The sequence below is a fragment of the Artibeus jamaicensis genome, unplaced genomic scaffold, assembly GCF_021234435.1.
Source record: "Artibeus jamaicensis isolate MK-2021 breed Jamaican fruit bat unplaced genomic scaffold, CSHL_Jam_final contig_384, whole genome shotgun sequence".
NCBI lineage: Eukaryota > Metazoa > Chordata > Mammalia > Chiroptera > Phyllostomidae > Artibeus > Artibeus jamaicensis.
This window is the reverse complement of record NW_026521810.1, coordinates 19,392,560-19,412,465: the sequence shown is the minus strand read 5'-3', so window position 1 is coordinate 19,412,465 and position 19,906 is coordinate 19,392,560. Positions and strand designations below refer to the sequence as shown.

Sequence of the window (19,906 nt, the reverse complement as noted above, 5' to 3'; positions counted from 1 at the left end):
AGATGTCCACGGCTGTGGTGGCACAAATGTGGGAACGCATGATGAGAGAAGTGCTACAAGGCAGAACGGCAGGTGGGTGGGAGCTTTTAGGCCAATGTGCTCTGGTTCTGCTCTGCGGAATTAAAGTAAGCATCAGGTCACCTCCCAAAGAGCTTTACTGTCAAAGAAGTCTTGCAAAAGTGTAAAACAGATTTGAGGTGGTTACTAGTGTTATAGAGGAAAGTCAGTGGGGAAAAAGTTTGTGTTCTCAAAAACCAGGTTTCACACAGCGGCAGGCACTAAATCTAGTTATGTGTCCTTGCACTAGAAGAGAATAATCTTAATAAAGGCTGATCTTTTCCATGATATGTAGGAACTGTTGCTCATTAACTTCTTCATCTCCATCTCCTTCAGCTTCATCAGCCATTTCCTGCAGCTCCTCATCAGTGATGTTCTGGCCCAACTCCTAGTCTATGAGTTTTAGATTGTTGAGCCATATTGCCCCAGTTTTATCATCATCAAAGAGTTCGAAAGCTTTCAAGATTTCTTCTTTGGTATCTTTCTCGGACATTTTCTATGTCATTGCAGACAAAAAGTCATTGAAGTTCATTTTTCCTGTCCGTTTCTTATCAATTTCACTTATCATTTTCTCAATCTCTTCTTTCGTGGGTTCAAAGACCAGTACTGTCTTTGTCACCTGAAGTTCCTTCACGTCAGTAGTCCCAACTGCATCAGTATTGAAGAAATCAAAAGCTAGCCAGATATCCTGTATCTTCTCTGCAGTAAGCTTCAGTTTAGGGCTCAGGCTTTTTCACAGGCAGTTGATGCCCTGCTTGCCTTCTAAAAGTTAGAGGCCCTCAATGAGCAGACTCGGTTGCCCGTTGTTATGGCAACCGGCATGCACACTAACTCCTCGCAGTTCCAAATGCCCCCTCATGTTTTGTTTTATGTATTTCAATACTTTTATAATTTCCTCCTTAAAGTTTTTATCCTTTAAGTTAGTTTTATTGTTAGAAATTTACAGTTTAGATTTCTTTTGTTTCATTATAAATGACTATAATGATAAAACTTTATAATGTTTTTCTGTAAACATTTTTTTACTGCCTTGGGGACCTCATCATAAACATGAACCCTCATGTTGTACTTGGATCTTGAATATAGTGCTGGTTGTTGCCTTGGAATTTGTTTTCCTGGGATAATAACTGACATGAATTAGATTTTAGATTATTGTCCTTTTTATGTCTTCATATAGGTGTGCAGCAAGTAGAATACATAGTGTGTATTTTCTAAACAGTGACTGAAACCCTAAAGAAGCCTTTCTTCCTAAGTTCTATCTCTTTATAAAATCATCACTTGGTCACATGTATAATCATCTGCCTTGACTTGACATTTTTTTTATTATTATTTGTCATTTCAGTTTTCCCAGCAGCCTTAAGGAAAACTCTGATTACAAATAACTATGTATTAGGCCTTAGGGATTTTGGAGATAGGTGTACATTAAACATTATTGGCACTATCATTATTGGCTAGCATAGTACCTGGCATATAATGGATACTCAGTATGAGTATAATTCAACAAATACCACTGGTATTATTTTGGGAATTTTAAAGATAAGTTACAAATATTACACCAGGCCATGATCTGTTTAGAAAGAACTTTTTACCGTTTGACATTTGTTGGAATTTTGGGTAAAAGTTCCATCTTCATGTGTTTGTTTGTTTGTTTGTTGTTTGTTTGTTTGTTTTGATGCAGCCTGGCGACTGACCATGCCATGGGGGGCCAGAGTCAGGGAATAAGGTCAGCAGTTGCTCCTCGAGGGCTCTAGCACACTGTGTTTAGAAGTATTACTGAGTTCATCGATGGATCTGTTTTTCATCTTTCAATCATATTACCAATACAATTTTATATTTGGAATAGCAGTGAAATTTGTGGATAGAATCAATCTACCAAGAAAGGCAGGGAAATTACCAAACATTTCAGTCATTTTTAAGTCTTCTTTGGAGTAACTACCATAGTTACTGAGTACAGTGAGCTACCGCATGGTTCATGTCCCCCTTAGCTTTCCTTGCTCCTGTGGGAGCCTATTTTAGTAGCTTTCAGGCAGTATGACCTTGTGTATTTGTCAATGCATGCTGCCGAGCTGACCCGTGTCTTCTGCATGTCTCAGAGAGAGTGAGGCTGTCAGAGGTGAGACCTAAAGATACATGCCTGAGCATTCAGTGCTACAGAGCTGCCTCCAACTTTGACTCCCCACGTTGACTCCACTGCTCACTCACTGCCCCAGCGTCATTTCTAATATCATTTCTAATTGCAGCCATTACAAGTCTCCAATTTTCCCGTTTCCCGTGTCTTCTGCTTCCTGCCACTCTGGCTAATTCCCAGCCCTGCATGGAGGGGAAGGCTTTTCGCAGACAACTCCTGTCAATCACAGCGTGACAGCCATTCAGAGTTTGTGGGATTTAATCTTTGGAGCATCAGATCCTCTTGACAATATGTCTTTTTTCCTCGGCACTCAGGGAGGCTGCTTTTCACTCCTTAAATTGGTTACATTGCAACCCTGCCTACTTTTGGGTTAGCAGTCATGAGAGAAACTTGAGATTCTGGAAGGCTGGATGACTAAATTTTACTGTGAGAGTGAATTTGAATGGCTTCTGCCCAAACTCTTGTGGGCCATCTTGGAGACTGATCTAACAACCAAAGCTGAGACTGCAGGATATATTAAAAATAGTTTTGCCCTGGCTGACATAGCTCAGTGGATTGAGCACGGGCCTGCAAACCAGAGGATCGCGGTTCAATTCCCAGTCAGGGTACATGCCTGGGTTGCAGGCCAGTTCCTGGCTGGGGACGCACAAGAGGCAACCCTACATTGATATTTCTCTCCCTCCTTCCTTTCCCCTCTAAAGATAAATAAATAAAATATTTTAAAAAATAGTTTTTAAAATTCAGTATTTCTCATGAAGGGATTACACCTATCTCCTTACTATCAATTTCCTAGGGTTTCTGTAATAAGGTGAGTTACCACAAACTGGATTGCTTCAAATAACAGAAATGTATTATCCCACAGTTCTGGAGGCTAGACATCCAACATCAAGGTGTTGGCAAGACCATGGTCCCTCTGAAATCTGGAGGGGATAATCCTTCCTTGCGCCTTCCTAGTTTCTGGTGGTTTGCTGGCAATCTTTGGTGTCCCTTGACTTGCAGCTTTAGTAGTTTGGTCTCTGCCACCGTCCCTATTTGGTGTTCTCCCCTTTAGTGTCTGTTATCTGATCTCTTCTCATAAGAACACCAGTCGTATTGGATCAGGGCACACCCTAATTTAATATGACCTCATCCTACCTTGATTACATTTATAGAGTCTCTCTTTGCAAATAAGACCACAATCATAGGGACTGGAGGTTAGGACTTTGATGTATCTTTTGGGAGGGGGGCACAGTTCAACCCTTAACACACCATTCACCCATGCTGAGCATGATGGCAGAGTGGTGTAGATGGGAAGATGTATTTTGTGATTTTCTTTTTTTAGATGTATGGGGGAAGGATGTCAGGGATCAACATTTTTCTTTCTTAGCCATTCATTATTTTCTTACTCCCCAGGCCCCAATATAGTTTCTCTTCATAATTTATGGTTAGAAAGCAGGAAAAGGTGTTTTTAAAAAGTCAATGTTTGAAAATACAGGTTTAGTCTATGGGGAAATAACCCAGCTCTTCCAAAAGATTTATGCTTTATTGTTCAGACCTTTGTAATTTCCAAAGGAAGTTGATTTTATTTTTAGAAAATTGCTAAGCTTAAAGGAAAAAGAATAATGTTATGCAGGATTCATTCTAAGATGTTTGTGATTAGGGCCAATTTTAAATATATATTATGATATTACTTGATCAAGTCCCCTATATTAATTGGTCCTTTCCTTGTTATCCAAAATAGTGAAAAAATAAGATTTCATTTAATAGGGTTATGCTATATTTATTAGGTTAATATTTTTTAAAAATTAGAAATGAATAAAATGCAGTCATTTAAAAAATTATACTTATTGATCTCAGTTTAATATTTAATTGAGGATTTAAAAGACAGAGTATGCTTTGGAATAACAAAAATTATGTAACCTAGCTTGTACAGCCAAGGGAATGCAAAGTAGTTAGACAAGTGGAGCTTATATTGACTGTGAAACAAAGACTGCAGGCAGGTGATGGGTAGAGAAAGCAGAGCAGGAGAGTGAAGGCAGGAAGTACAGTGTCACGCTTTAGTAAAAGCTACAAGGTTTTCCATGCCAAAGTGTAGTATATACCAAAGCACTAAGAGGCTGTGTCTGAATGTTGGATAAGGGGGAGGATAACTGGTAGAATTTTTTAAAACTATTTATTAGAGTTCTTGATTTAATGTAAGAATGTATTCTGATTAGTGATTATGATAGGCTTTTTATGATATGACTAGTGACCGTTTTTGCTGCTGAGCATTGGATGGATAGAAGGAGTATAAGCATAGAAACCAGGGACTGGCTGGGTACTCTTATAAAGTTTTGGGTATTATGCTAAGAGTTTTGGTTAGGATAATGGCTTTGGAAATTGTGGGGACTGTGTAATTATTTAAAATACTAATCAGATCAAATTGGTAGTATTTTGATGTGAATTCCATTTAGAATCTAAATTTCAGATGAAGACAAGTTTAGATGTTAAAGTCCCATGTGTGTTGGCAGGATAGATGCCCACTGGTGATATTAGGTATAATGTGAAAGTTAGAGACTATAAGCCATGAAACCATCATTAGGCATCTTTCTAGAAAATGTACTATTACCAGTGACTGCTACTTCTGCTGTTACCACCACTATTGGTATTATTACTTCGTACCATATTGTATTGTTTACTATGGACTAGCCACAAACTGGGCTAAGTTATTTATGCCTAATATTTTATTAATCTTTTAAATTCATTCTCTTCTGAATCTTTCTTCATGATATATACATTTTCATGGTTCCTGTAGTAGAGGTGTCTCATATTTTTTTGAAACTCTTCATTTTGCTCTTAGTTAAATATTTTAGCTAGGTGTATATTTATAGTTTGCCTGTTTTTTTAACATGTTGGAGATATTATGCTTTCATTTTACCATTGAGAAGGATGCTGTCGATATAATTTGTTCTAGTTGTTCTTTTGTTCTAGCTACACTAAGATCTTCTGTTTGACTTTCATTGTGATCAGATATGGACTTCCCTTTACTTATCTTGGATGGTGTATCGTGGGCTTCCTGAATCAGAGGATTCATGCATCTATTGAAATCTGGAATGTTCTCAGCCATGACCTCACAAAGAACTGGCTTTTTCATTCTCTTTGCCCTCTTCTTTTTAACTCTAATTATAGATATGTTAGAAAACTTATCTACGCATGTATTTTGCTTATGTGTAATTTCTTTGATTATATGGTCTTTTATTGTGTTTTGTTTTGGCAATTTCAGATGTTTTCCACTTCCCTGGTTTTCTTATTAGTTGTATGTAATCTATTATTTAGTCTTTCCTTTGATATTTAATTTTTGTTATTTAAAGAGAAATTAATTGGTTCAGAGCATCATTTTCTTAATTCATGTTTTTAGTTTTTTATTTTCTATACTTTAAAATATTTATCGTATATTTTATATATTATAGTTCCATTATATGAAGTTCTTTAACTATTAATTTCTTTTATTTAATTACTAAGTTCTTTAAGATCATTATTCTGCCACTCAGCATATCTGTAGTGTTCTATATTTGAAGTGTATACTCATTTTTTATGAAGTCTTATTTAAGAGAGCCCTATGCTTCCTTCCAAGAAACATTTGATTTCTCTTCAGACAGGGACCCCCACACACCATCATTCTGAAACTATATTTAAAATGATTTCTCTGATTTAATTTCCCAGTGTATTCTGGTAGTATAAATGAGTTTCCTACGAATACATGAGGATAGCACTCTGGTTATAAAATATCATTATTCATTATAAATGAAACCACCTGATTTTTTAAAACTGGTATAGCAAGTTTTGTTTGTTTGTGTTTTCCATTTCTGTTTGCCAAGGGACACATTCTTTTCTAGCTATTATTTTCACTGATACAGCACTTGAAGAATCCATATTGTATTTTGTGTGGACAACACTAGAGTTCCACTCCTTGTGAAGGTCAAGACATTCTTCTTTTCCCATGTGTGGCCATTAAAACTGGCCTCTTAACTATTGAGATTGATTGAGGATAACTAAGACTGTCAATGCTCCAGAATCAATTTACCATTTGATTTCAAGGCTGCAATTTTTCTCTTTTGCTCAGGTATTGCCCATTAATAAGGATGTTTGCTGTGTTTTACATGCATTTAAATGTGTCTTGGAAATAATATTTTTTGCTATTCAGTCTCTAACATCGTCTCATTTAATTTTTTTCATTAGATTTTTGACATGGCTTGTGATTTTACTCATTTTAATGATGATCTTAGAAAGGTTAAGTAATTTGCACAAGGTGACACAAGGAAAAAGACATGTTTGACCTGGAACTTAAGCTCAGGAAGTGTGAGCCCAGATTCTTTGCTGGCATGCTTTCAGAGACAAAGCACAATTATTTTAAGAGCTTGTGCCACGGATCATTTATTACTTAATATTTTGCTAGAAGAGTATTAATAGTATTAACATTTTCACTTTTAATTTTGGTTGCCATATGTAAAGGTTAATAAGCCTAAGACTCAGAGGAGTTACAAGTTCTCATGGAAGGCAGCTAATAGATAATATTAGATTACCAGTGGGAAATGCCAAATGTATACTTTTTAAGAAAGTGGGAATTTAAAGGATTAAATCTGTCATGCGATGAAGTGTCAGTTATTTTTTGTTGCTTCTTTTGCTTTGCAATTATTGGGCATACATGTGCATAATAGGTTCAAAGCAGATTAATCCTTATAGATGATTATTGATTTCTTATTCTACTATCAGCTGTGCTTTCATTTATTTATTTCCCCAAAAGTTTCAGGTCTTTTAACATTTAATTGAATTTATTTGGGTTGCATTGATTAATAAAATTGTATAGGTTCCAGTCCTGGGCACATGCCTAGGTTTCAGGACAGGTCTTCACTGGGGGATTGAGTGAGAAGGGACCACACATTGATGTTTCTATCCTTCTCTATCTCCTTCCTTTCTCCTCTCCCTAAAAATAAATAAAATCTTTAAAGAAATTGTATAGATTTAAGGCATACAGTTCTATAATATGTCATCTGTATATTGCATTGTGTTTACCACCATGTCACGCCTCCTTCCATCACCATTTATCCCCCCTTTACCCTCTGCTACCTCTCCCCACCACCATTTCCACCTGGTAATCACCAAACTGTTGTCTGTCTGTGAGGTTGTTGATGTTGTTTTTGGTGAATCCCTAGAAAAAACAATACGTATCCTTGCTATGTTCAGTCAGCAGCCCTTCTGATATATTTACAGTCCTAATGAAGAAACTGTGTCTGGAGGAGGCATTGCAATGCTAAACTTTACCATTTAAAATGAGCCATGTTTTTGCTTACCTTTGGACGGTTGGCTCCTCAAAGGTTAAATAAGTTTCTGAAGTTGTCCCTAAATGAGGAAAAGAAGGAGACAAGGTTGATCACGTGGTAGCCACAGTAGCGTTGGTCAGACATCTGGGAATCTCGATGTGCTAGTGCTTAGTGTCCTGATTTCACAATGAGAGGCAGGGTCTCTCTTCCCTTTCTATGCCCCTACTTTATTTACCCCTCATACTTTTTTGTTTAGATATTTTCCTCGTTCTTTAAAATTACAGTACATGAGGGCATGATTTTAGTGTCCAAATTTTATTTTAAAGATCAGTTTCACGACACTGCCACAACATAACTGAAGACATGGACTTTTGCCATCGGTGTTAACCGTGTTATTGTTGTTATAACCCTATATTTGTCACTATGTTTTTTGTTTTCTTTTGCTTGACATGTAACCATGCACATTATCTGAGAATTGGTTAAATCGCAAAATTTGTAGTTAGATTTTTTAGATTGAAATCCTCATTCTGTTACCTAGTTATTTTAGCCTTTGACAAATTAATTAATCTTTATTTGACTCAGTTTTCTTATCTATAAAGTGGGAATAGTGTGTAGCTCACTGAATGTTTCTTAAGGGTTGAGTAAATGCAGTGCTTAGAACAGTATGTGGCAGTAAATAAGCATTATGTCAGGGTTAGCTATAATCACTGTTATTATCATCATTATGATCATCACTATATTGTGTTTTAGATTTTTTTTCAGTACACCCTTGGCTTGGAACGTCAAGGTTCATAAGATCACAGACTTTAAGTCCAGCAGCCTTAGATTCAAATCCTAGAGCTAAAGCTGACTTTGAGCAAATCGATGTGTTTTTAAACAAATCCATAATTTTTTTCATTGAAATGGAGATAATGTTATCCATCTTATTGTAAGGTAATATCCGTAAAGTGCTTATCATTGTGCCTGGTACATAGTAGGCATTTTATAAATAATAACTGTTACTGTATTTTGCATTAGTTTCCAAAAATTGGAAAGGGCTCTTGAGATCATGTAGTCACCTATTCTTAATCTCTGGGAAAGAAGGAGATGAGCTAAAGGCAACTAGAAGTGAGAGGTAACATTAATTACATTGAGAGCCACAGAGTAGGACCGATAGTTTTTTGCAGTGCTGCCATTTGGGGGAATGATCTCAATCTGCATCTGTTGATTATTGAAAATTAGTAGGTTTGGGGATTCTCAAATGTAATTAAAATGTGTAGCAGCCCAGGAAGCAAAAGAAACCTTAAGGCTAAATTCTGTAAATGGTTCCATTTACTGGCTTTGCCAGCTCTGCCTGCCAAAGGCCTGGCTGGAGTATTTAAATAGGGCACACTTGGTGGTGGCTTATGTGACAAGCATGTCCGTGCATTTATACCTGTAAAGATTCTTTAACTTGGAGTTATATGAAGATAACACATGGATCTATTAAAAATTATTGAACCTACAGTCTGTCTTGAGAATTAAATATAGTGGACTGTTCATTGTTTCTGTAGGGCATCCTGAAAAGGGTGCATGGTAGGTTCATACTGGCCTCTTTTTCTGTTAGTAAGAGCTTTGGACCGAGGTAACCAGGTGGTGACCTCAGTGTAGGCTCGAACCGAATCAGCCTGGGCGGCCATTGTCTCCTGTCCAATGTGCCTGGATGACTTAATTCTTACTTCATAAACATGTATGAAGATGGCTTAAAAATTTGCACGTTAAACCAGGTAGCACTTTGTAAGGCTTTGGTCTTTGTCTCTTAAGTTCTTCATACTTACAGGTTCTTTGACATCAGTATTTTCTTTTCCAACCTTTCCTTTAAACTTCTTTTGATGTGAAGATCAGCTTCTCTTCATTGTTCAAAACTAGTTCCCGTATTTAGCACAGACATCTCCCAGCAGTGTCCCAGGGCAATTGCTGTTTGATCTCTCTAACTTTGTAATATGCAGGTGATATAAGAATTAAATATCATTATCAATAGTTGCTTTAAAATTCTGTGTTAGTTTATTAATCATTGTGCTGTTGTGCAGAGTGGAATACTAACTTCAGCATGATCAGAATATTCTCTCTCTATCGACAGACTTACATGGGAGGTTAAATTAATACTCTCAACATGAGTTTATTAATTTGTAGCAAGTATATGTTTACTAAGGAGCTGGGCACTTATATTTACTGGCAAGGGTATAGGGACAATTTTTTAAGTACTTTATTAAAATTTTCCTCTTATGCTTCGAAAGCAATAAACACTAAGAAGCACAGACTGGGCCCCTTTGCTTGGCAGCAGCCTGCCAAAGGCATGAAGACTGAGGATGGGTCCAACTGACCAAAGAGTATCCAAAATCCTAATTTTACTTAGTGCATTTATCCTACTTTTCTTCAGTTTCACAATTGATTTATTGCTTTAAATTGTCATATTCTTTAGAAGAAATGATGTCTGGGGGTTGAAAAACATGGAGCATATTATTTGGAAATTTAATTAGAAAATTAAAAAAAAATTATCCTTTGTTTCCTGACATTTTGCACATGATTTTGATAGAGCTAGGGGGTCACATTTCCAATGGAAGGAAAGTAAAGGTTAAAATGCACTGATTTTCCTTTTTGTTTCCCTATTATTCTCTCCAATTTCATGTCACTGGTATGATAAGTTAGGATTTCTTTCCTTTGGATATCTTAGAGTAAAATGAATCGCCCATGGGAAAGGCGTCCCAGAACCCTCAATCCCACTTTTCATTTAGGACTTGATGTAAAGAGGATAGAGAGAGATGTCGAAATCTCACTGTTGTTCCAGACCTTCCCAGTATGGGACTAATGAACTAATTAACAATGAGCAGTGCATTTGTCTAGGACATTCTCTTCTATATTTTGCCCTTCCAGGGAGCTTGGCAGGGTGGCAGTGTGTAGCCGCCGGTCTCTGCCATCTCTCAGAGACATGGCTAAAGCTACCCATGAGAGGAATAAAGAAAGACAAGATCAAGAGCCTTACTTGGCTTGTGCAAGGTCAGGCAGCCATCTAGGGGCAGAGTCCAGACCAGAAGCTGGGACTGTTGACTCTGAGTTTTATTTGCTACAGTTTACCACTGCAGTTAATTTTTTTAGTAACCTTCTGTTTTTGATAAGATTTCACAAATTCACAACTGACTGTCCCCAAATTAGTTCATATAATTTAAGCTTATTTATTCGAGTTAGGCTGTCTTGAGACTCTGTTTATGTACAAATATATTTACATGTTATTATGGTATTTAAAATTTGTCATTAGTACAACTTAAAAATACTTGCATCACTGATTTCATATTAGCTGACATATAAATGCAAAGAAAAGCACATAAGAAGCATAAATAAAGGCACATTATATAATCTGAACCATATAGGCTGCAGATAAACTATGCTTGAAATTGCTAGACTGTAAAATAGAAAGGCAACTTTTTCTAAAGCAGTCTCTAGCTAAATGAAAACACAAGAACAATCCTCATAATGAGAAGAGTTGATTATGGATAGAAAACTCTTCTACACATTTTAAAAACTAGAAACAAAGCAAAAAAATGTTCCAAGTAATTGGTATCATGAACCTGGCACACAGTGCTATACAATTACAGTTCAATTACATTACGTCTATGGAGAAAACTGATTTTCCTTACTGGTGTGAAAATGAAAAAAACCAGAATGGTCAGATTTTAGGATTTGAATGACATAGTCTGCTTCGATTTCTTACGATAGTATATATTTAATATAGCATACTTATTTCAGAAACACTTTCACTGAACAATGACATTTACACGTTCATCGATATTTGTCTTAATTTTATAAAAATATAGTGACATTGTGTTCTGTAGTTATCTTCTGTGCTCCATTTTTCTCTTATGCTTAGCATAGTACTGTCTATTGTTTCCAAGTTTATGGTATTCCACTGTATTCAAGCCCAGGGCAATAATCACCTTTTTATGGAATACGACTCCTGCTATTGTATGTTTAACTGATCTTTGTGAAGACCTCATTTGTGAACTTTGCCATATTGCAGCTTGATGGTTTTTTTCTGGCTACAACAGTGCAAAATTACCTTATACCCTCTCCTCCCAACCCAGAAAAAGGCTACAGCTGAAATATTTAAAATCCGTATGCTTAATGATCTGCGCCTTTTGCAAGGTGGTGCGTTACTGTCTCTAACTATGTTTAATAGCTCATAACATTCAATATACTTAATCATCAGTGACTGACATTTGTAGTACTTTTGCATACTGAACGTATCTTGATATGGGGAAAATCGCATTGGGACAGATTCAGTCACCCACCTTGACAAGGAATCCTGGGCCTGACCAAATGAGCATGCACCTTTCTCTTCAGAGCCACTCTAGCCCCTGAGGCAGGGCGGAAACAAGGTCATGTGGTTCTTTCTTTATTTTTAGAGAAAAGTGAAGAGAAGGAAAGAGGGAGAGAAACATCAATGTGTGGTTGCCTCTCTCACATCCCACACTGGGGACCTGGCCCATAACCCAGGCATATGCCCTGACTAGGAATGGAACTGGCAACCCCTCACTTCTCGGGCTAATGCTCAGTCCACTGAACCGCACTAGCCATGGCAGTTATTTGGGGATTTTAATAGCTGAGAAGGAAATTTTAATTTGCTGGTGTCACATCATGCTTGGTGGTCTCCCAAACACTCTGGGGCTGTGGCCAGAACCGCTAATATGTATGCAAGGAACCTGGGATAATGGCCTCACCCAGCTGCCTGACCTCCATCCAGCAGGTCATTCTCCATCTGGCTTCTGTGTCTTTATCTGTGTGAGGAGAGTGAGCTGTTGAATGTTGCAGGAGGAGGGCCCACCCAGGGCGGAGCCTCTCCAGTCTCGCAGTCACTTCAGAGACAGTGGATCCATCAGCCTTCTCCTGTTTCCCAGGTGATGTCTAATGTGCTCAGAGATCTCCTTGGAAAAACAAAGAAAGATGGAGTTCCCTGCCAAAGACTACCCTTGGCGGAAAGAGGAAAAAGCAATGTTCTCATTTTCTAATATTGTCATGGTTTTTTATGTGGTTTGCACACTATGTGCTTTTAAAAAACATAAGCATATACGGCTGTCTTCTGAATTTCACGTATGTAGGCCACAGATATCTAGCGTTTTGGTAACAGGAGCCTCTGAACTATTCAGTGCTAGAAATGAGAAGGTCTGCATGAGATGGCTTATTTAATGCAGATTTTGCTTGAGAATATACATGAGTGCTTTCATCATCCCTAAGCCTTGGAAAATCTTGTTTGTCAATCATTTCCCCTAATCATGAGTTTGAGCCCTAACCACCCTGGGGTGAAATGCATACTTTGCTCTCTCAAATGCTTGATTGTTTCCAAAAACATTTAACAGTTCTTTCCTCTTGATCACAAAACTGAGGAGAAATGAGGGAGTTGCTTACTTCTGCTAGCACTTGCTTTCTCAGTGTTACAGTTTCCAGGCCGTTTGCTGAACTTACAAGTCCAATTTAAAAAAAAGAGGAAGAAAATATTCAGATCGTAATTGTGATGTGTGTAGCATTTAGGATTTTTGTCCTTTCTCCCTGCTTCAGCAATGATTTGATATGTTTTAAAATGTAAGGTACCAGGCAGGCCTTCTTTTGCTCCTCCCAATAGTTTAGTAAATGTACCTTGTCAAATGTATGTTAAATAGTAGGAATGAAGAAATTGATATGCTACAGTTATGGTCCCCATTCTGACCATGCTTTCAGTCCTGGGAAAGGGGTGAACACTGAAAAGTATTGAATATGTAGGCTCAGACAGCCATAAATCAACCCTGCCAGGGAGTGGGAGAGCCTGAGGATAATTGAAGAAATGCCTTTGTTTATTCAGTTCCCTTCTTTCCTTCCTTCCTTCCTTCCTTCCTTCCTTCCTTCCTTCCTTCCTTCCTTCCTTCCTTCCTTCCTTCCTTTCCTTCCTTCCTTCCTTCCTTCCTTCCTTCCTTCCTCCTTCCTTCCTTCTCTCCCTCCCTCCCTTCCCTTCTCCCCTTTTTTTCTTAAAATAGTCCAGTAACCAAATAAAGCAATAGACGAGTCTTCAACTCATAAATAGGTCCAGACAGCGATATGTAAACAGATAAGTTTAATACAGGAAGTAGAATTTAAAGATATTTCTAAAGCACTCATTAAAAGCATAGACTCTGGAGCCAGACTGGCTTTGAATTCTGGCCTCACCGGAATCACTTACCAGCTGTTTGACCTTAGCTAAATAAGCTTCCCATTTTCTTTTCTGTTTCCTTTGGTATATAAATGGTGACAGTGGAAGTATTTATTTTATTGAGCAGTAATTGAATTAAACCATGTAAGGCTATTGGAACAGACCTTTGCACACCGCGAATTCTAAATAAAAGAGAAATTTACTTATTAGGAATAAGATCAGAGAGCACATATTAATATATTAACTCTGAATAGACATAACCTAATAGAATCTTAAAGTGAAAGAAAATTTGAATCACCTCGCGGGTACCATCCTCTGGATGCAGGAACCAGGCTCAAACAGGATATTCCTCGGTGTTTGTAATGTGGTGAGTTCAGAGCTCCTTGGCGTTATTAACACCTGCTCACCCCATCCTTTCCTGTATATCACCCAGTTCCATGTGATTCTTCTCAAAGGAGCGCTCCCCTCTGTCTTTTGAAAAGGAACCAAGAGGCATGGTGTAATATTGTCTTGGTAACATTGTAACTTCTGTGGCATTTCCCACATTGACCATTCATTTAACAGTTTAGTTTGCTTTATCTCAAAAGAACATCAGTATTTCCCCACCAGGCTTTGAAAATCAGCTAACCATAGCAGTAAGTGGCTTTCAAGCATCACATCGCCTTACAGACTCTACAACGTAATCAAAGTGATAAAACATTCAGGAGATGTCCACTTTCTACTCAGTTACCATCCTAAAATTCGGAATTCCTGCACTTGCTCTGGAAGTGTGGCTCAGCGATGCTGTGGTTTTAGGGGACAGAAGTAGTGAAGACTGCAAAACTGCAGTCAGGTAACACACCCCACCAATCTTGTTTTCTTCTCTAAAAAGAGACTGCATTTTCTTGCATTGCTGTATAGGATCTAGTTCTCAGTATTCTTTAAGATTTGTACCTTGAGGAAAATATGCGTGAAAAAGGTTCTGAGGCAGGTATGGGTCATTGTGAAAAGGAGACAAAACTTCGCGAAGAGGATTGAAACTTCTCATTCTTTTTCTCTCATCTCCTCTAGGAACTCTGTAATGAGAGAAATTGCAAGAATGTTAATGATTATATGCCATATAACTTATGTAATTAGACAAAGGAAAATATATGTAATTAGACAAAGGAGAATATGCAGTTATAATATTACATACTATAACTACTGTTTAAAAGTGTAGGCATAAAGAACTTTCCAAAAGACAGCTCATCAAATGTTCCCTGGTGGTTGTCTTTGGTTACTGGAATAGTGTATGCTATTTGGTTCTATTTAATTGTCTGTATTTTTTAGTTCTCAAAAGGAGTAATCTTTATTTTATAATAAAATTATTGACAATGTAAATTACCATGCAAAGTACGGCAGGTACATCATAGTTCTCCTATCCCACTTCCTAGGTCTGAATCTACTCTAGTTCTGGGTATTTCATTCCATTGGCTCTGTGCTTTGCATTTTTCCCGATTTCCTTTCTCACCGTAGCTCCTCCAGCTTTTGATTCTGGGGGATAAGCCCAGAGCCCGCCATTGCTGAAAGAGTACAAAGACAGCAGAATTTAAACCTTCGTCAGCATCTAGAACCATCAACTTCCTCAGTTTTCCATTCCTTCACTCTGCCTTGTCTGAACCTCAGTTTTTTCTTGCTTCTCACGGTCTTTCAGTAGCTCATTTGCCAAATGTTTAGCGATTGCTTACACCAAATGCAGGGCTGCCCGTCAAAGGATGAGACATGTGACACTCATGCCATTGGTTTATGATCTGCTTCCTATGTTACTTGTCTGCTCCCAACACTCTGTCGTCTGCACCTCATCCCTCTTTTTATTCATTATTATTGTCCTGCTTCATTCCACATTTGAGTTGATATTATCTCAAGTTTATGCAAAATTATCTATCCATCCTAATGCCTTTAGGGTAGCATAAGAACCAGAACAATCATTGATTTGGAAATCAAGCACTAGCCCCCTATTTGAGGGAAGGGATGTGTAATTGACTTAAAGCAATAAGTGATATGCATATTTGGGGCAGATATTCTCCTGCTTCTTAATTATTATGTACACAAGGAGTGGACTCAGCCAAAAAATACACTTTCATCCTTTAACCAGTTTATTGGTAATTCTTGTACTGGAGAGGGTTTGCAGTGATAGCGGAGCTGTGGCATTGATGACAGTAATCATCATCTCTAATTTGTATCCCTAAATTGCAGTCCATAAGGCAGCCATCACCATCCCACCCTTAATTTACAGTTGAGGGGACTGAAACACAAAGGTTAATTCATTGCCAAGCTCACATGTTTGTTAATGGTTGGGCTGAAGTTGAGATGTGATCGTAGGTCTTTGTGACTTTCATGATATATTTCTAAATCCTTGAATTTATATGTATATACATATATATAGAATTTATATATATATAATACAAAGATACAGAATTTATATATATACATATATATGTAAAGCTTTGAGAATAATACTTGTATAATAAATCTTTATATGGAAGCATTACATATTAATTATTATTATTTCTCTTTAGTCACTTATTTGGAGATGTTAGCTTTTTTTATTTCCAGCAGACGTGAAGTCGCTGGAGCAGCCCCAAACTTTGCCATAGGAGCGGTGCTCTGAGCTTAGGTCTGTAGAGCCATGAAGAAGACCGAATGCAGCAGTAGCTGTAAAGGAAACAGGTGGATCTGTTTTCCTCCCTCCATTGCTCCTTCCCTCTGCTATACGTGTATGCTATTTCTTAGTTAAAATTTTGGTATTATAGAAAAAGCAATTTCCCTGGGAAAATAGGTAATTTTATGCTGATAAACTGGCTTATCATTTTGTAATATAGATTTATGTTTTAATTCAGTAATCCTAAAACTATAGGGGTATAAAGCTCGTTCAAGTAATAGCTGACTTTGGATTGCCTTTCCTTCTAAATCTTTTACAACATGACATTATTTGCCTCTGCTTAAAATGAGTTTTTAGTTTTAATTTAAATGGAATGAAATCATCTATTTATCAGAGAAAAATCTCAGAATTTAGCATGAGATTTCTCTGTGCACAGTCGCATTTATTAATGTGGGCCCCTTCTCTCTCTCTCTCCCCCTCCCTCCCTCCCCTCTCCCTCTGTCTTTCAGGTATACTATTATCTTTTGAGCTTCTTTCAGGGGTGCCTGCTGCTGTAGGCCCCAAGTTGAGAGTTCTGTACTGATATGTGGCACCCATCGGCTTTGAAGCAACATTGCTGACCAAATAAATGGTCAGCATCTGAAGTGCCATTATAATGACCCTTTATATGGAAACCTGAACTTGAAAAATAGTTGGATCAGTCATGGTCCCCCCCATGCTGGGAGGAGGCTCCTTTGTTCCGAGTCATCCTCCCATGGTGCCACTACTCTTCCTCAAGCTATGGCTCTCATAAATCTAATCTGCAGAATTTGGGGTTGCCCACATAGCTCCCTAGCTGCGTGGGCAGAATACTGTAAATCTCCCCTTTCTTTTTTAAAAAGATTTTATTTAGTTTATTTTTAGAGAAAAGTGAAGGGAGAGAGAGAAATATCTGTGTGGTAGAGAGAAACATCAGTTGGTTGCTTCTCGCATGCCCTCAGTGGGGGACCGGGCCAGCAACCCAGGCTTGTGCCCTGACTGGGAGACAAACCGACATGTTTTGCTTTGCAGGACGATGCCCAACCAACGGAACCATGCCAGTCAGGGCAGTCTCCCTTTTCTTTAAATGAGTAAATCCATTCCACTTACTCATTTATCTGCGGTGACCCTCTCAGTATTTCACTGGTGTATGATGTTCTTTCTAGCTGCACTGTACAGAGTGGAATGAGCTAGTCCTCTCCTCCAGACCACATAGCCATTGGCTAATGAGTCTTTTCTGAGAAGCTGGGGAAGAGGAGGACATTAATGTGAGTCTGTGACAGGGCGGGACACTTGGATTGAATATGTATCTTCTAACTGCCAGCCTCTATCTTAAAGTTTATTTAGTCTTCTAGGGCCATGCATCTTGCAAACTCACCATTGTGTCAACATGGTAATGGACTTTTAAGTTTCTCCCCGTCTGTTGATGTATATCAAGCTATTTGTGCACAGGCATAAAGAATAACTGCTGTTAGCTATATGCTCATTAAAGATGGTAGTCTCTTTTAAAAATGCAGCAGTGCAATATATTTCCTTACATGCCCACATTTCTCAAGTACTCATATAAAAGTATCACTGCAAGGGTTTTTAAAAAGATTTTATTTATTTATTTATTTATTTATTTATTTAGAGGGGAAAGGAGGGAGATAGAGAGAAAAAGAAACATTAGAGTGTGTGCTTGCCTCTTGTATGACCCCCACTGGGGACCTGGCCAGCAACCCAGGAATGTGCCATGACTGGGAATCAAACCAATGATCCCTTGTTTTCCAGGCTGGCGCTCAATCCACTGAGCCACACCAGCCAGGGCTGCAAGGGATTAAATAACTATGACACTAACTGAATAAATTATGTAAAATTCTGACCCACCTGTAACATGGAAAGAGATGTGTGTGTGTGTGTGTGTGTGTTTTAAATTGTCCCTTGTTTCATAGGATAAATTACTGGACACACATAATGACATAATTGACTTTATTTAAATGAGCTAGATTTTGATTAATAGGTGGCAAATGATCATTTCTGTAAAGAAAATATTGAATGAGTTGTTTTACTCTAAATGAAATAATTGGTCATGTTAACTCTACCCTTGTAGTTTATTGAAGCTTTTGTGCCCCAGCGTGTGCTGTGCTATTCAAAGCTTCTTTATGCTTCTCCCAGGCCTCTCAGCCCAGGTGCATATCCACCCCACTGACATGGGAGTGGTCTCATTCTAGTTCATGCTCCCCCTTTCGTTCTCACTCCTAGGGTCTCTTGGTGCAGATGCGTACCTGTCAATTATACTGTGTCAGTACCACCACCAGCTTCCCCTTCTCTGCCTCTTATCCACCCCGAGATCTGTTGTTTTGTCTAACACAGGTTTCTTTAATACTCCCTCCCTCTCTCTAGCACTTCTTTGTCCTGGTCCAGGTCCTCATTACTATTCTCTCAGATTACAGCTGAACTTGCCCTGCTAACTGGTTCCTCTGCCCTATCCTTGCCCCCTCTGGTTTATTTTATGTAACGTGGCTAAAATAGCAGTCTATTAATGTCACATCGCTCCCTGCTGAGGTCACAGTCCAGATCTCTTCCACAGCATCCCAAGCGCTGGCACCTGTCTTCCCTGTACCCCTTCCTCACTGTGCCTCCCCTGTGACTATAGTTCCCTCGCCCAGTCCGGGTTTCAGAGCCTCGCACCCTGTTCGTCTGGTAAGGTGCCCTTCCGCCTTGGTCTTCCTAGTAAACCTCTTAGTTCTTCCAAGCCCATCAAAGTTGACAGCTTCCCCCCAGACTCACACTAAGTGTAAATTATGCCCTTCTCTTTTTTGCCTGCATTTTTTATCTTGTTTGTCATGGCATGCAATCATTGTTTTGTGGGTATGATTTAGAACCTGTTTCCTTATTAGATTGTGATTCCTTGAGACCAGAGAATTCTCAGTCACTTGTGTAATTCCAGAGCCCAGTGGGATATCTGTTACAAGTATATGTTTAATAAACATTTGTGGATTAGTTTGATTGTCTTATAAATGTTCTATTAGAAAAGAGGTTTCTAACAGAGTATGAGAAGACTAGATTTGGGTATCTCTATAGTCTGTTATTGTCTAAGTCAATTAAGGAGACAGTGTTAGTGAAGCCAAAGTCCTAAGTTTCATTCCTCTGTGGAGATGCAGCTTTGTACCTGAACTGTCAGTAACCTCAGTGAGCAGCCTAGTAGATGCCATTGGTTCCAAGAGACATGAAGAGTAAGAATGATCAAAGGCAAATTAATCTCAATAATTAGACAGTGGGAATTAAACATATTCCTCACTGATGCTAAAATCCTAGTTCCATGCTCAATGTGAAGTGAGCACCTCGTTTTGCCCTCAGCCCCTGCCCGCGTGCACTGTTGCTGTGCACTGGAAAGGTGCGGCTGTGTTGGAAGTGGAGGACACACTGCCGGGCTCTGAGCCTCCCGTCTACCCACAGGCTTCCTGTGTTTGTCTTCCAGGCGAGACCATGCGCATCGCCTCTTCAGAGTTCGCAGATGACCCGTGCTCATCCGTGAAGCGTGGCACCATGGTGCGGGCGGCAAGGGCTCTGCTCTCGGCTGTCACACGCTTACTCATCCTGGCGGACATGGCGGATGTTATGAGACTTTTATCTCATCTGAAAATTGTACGTAT

At 38.6% G+C, this 19,906-nt stretch overlaps 1 protein-coding gene and 1 pseudogene across 4 annotated transcripts in view; one reads left to right on the top strand and one right to left on the bottom strand.

Moving 5' to 3' along the window:
• Positions 1-19,906, top strand: part of CTNNA2 (catenin alpha 2) — a 1,098,262-nt gene that overhangs the window by 308,432 nt on the left and 769,924 nt on the right. For all 4 annotated transcript variants that reach the window (XM_053664696.1, XM_053664695.1, XM_053664693.1 and 1 more), the window contains exon 4: positions 19,732-19,898. In XM_053664696.1, the coding sequence (XP_053520671.1) occupies positions 19,732-19,898 (167 nt within the window). The remainder of the gene's footprint in view (positions 1-19,731; positions 19,899-19,906) is intronic.
• LOC119053908 (centrin-2-like) lies at positions 320-879 on the bottom strand (annotated as a pseudogene).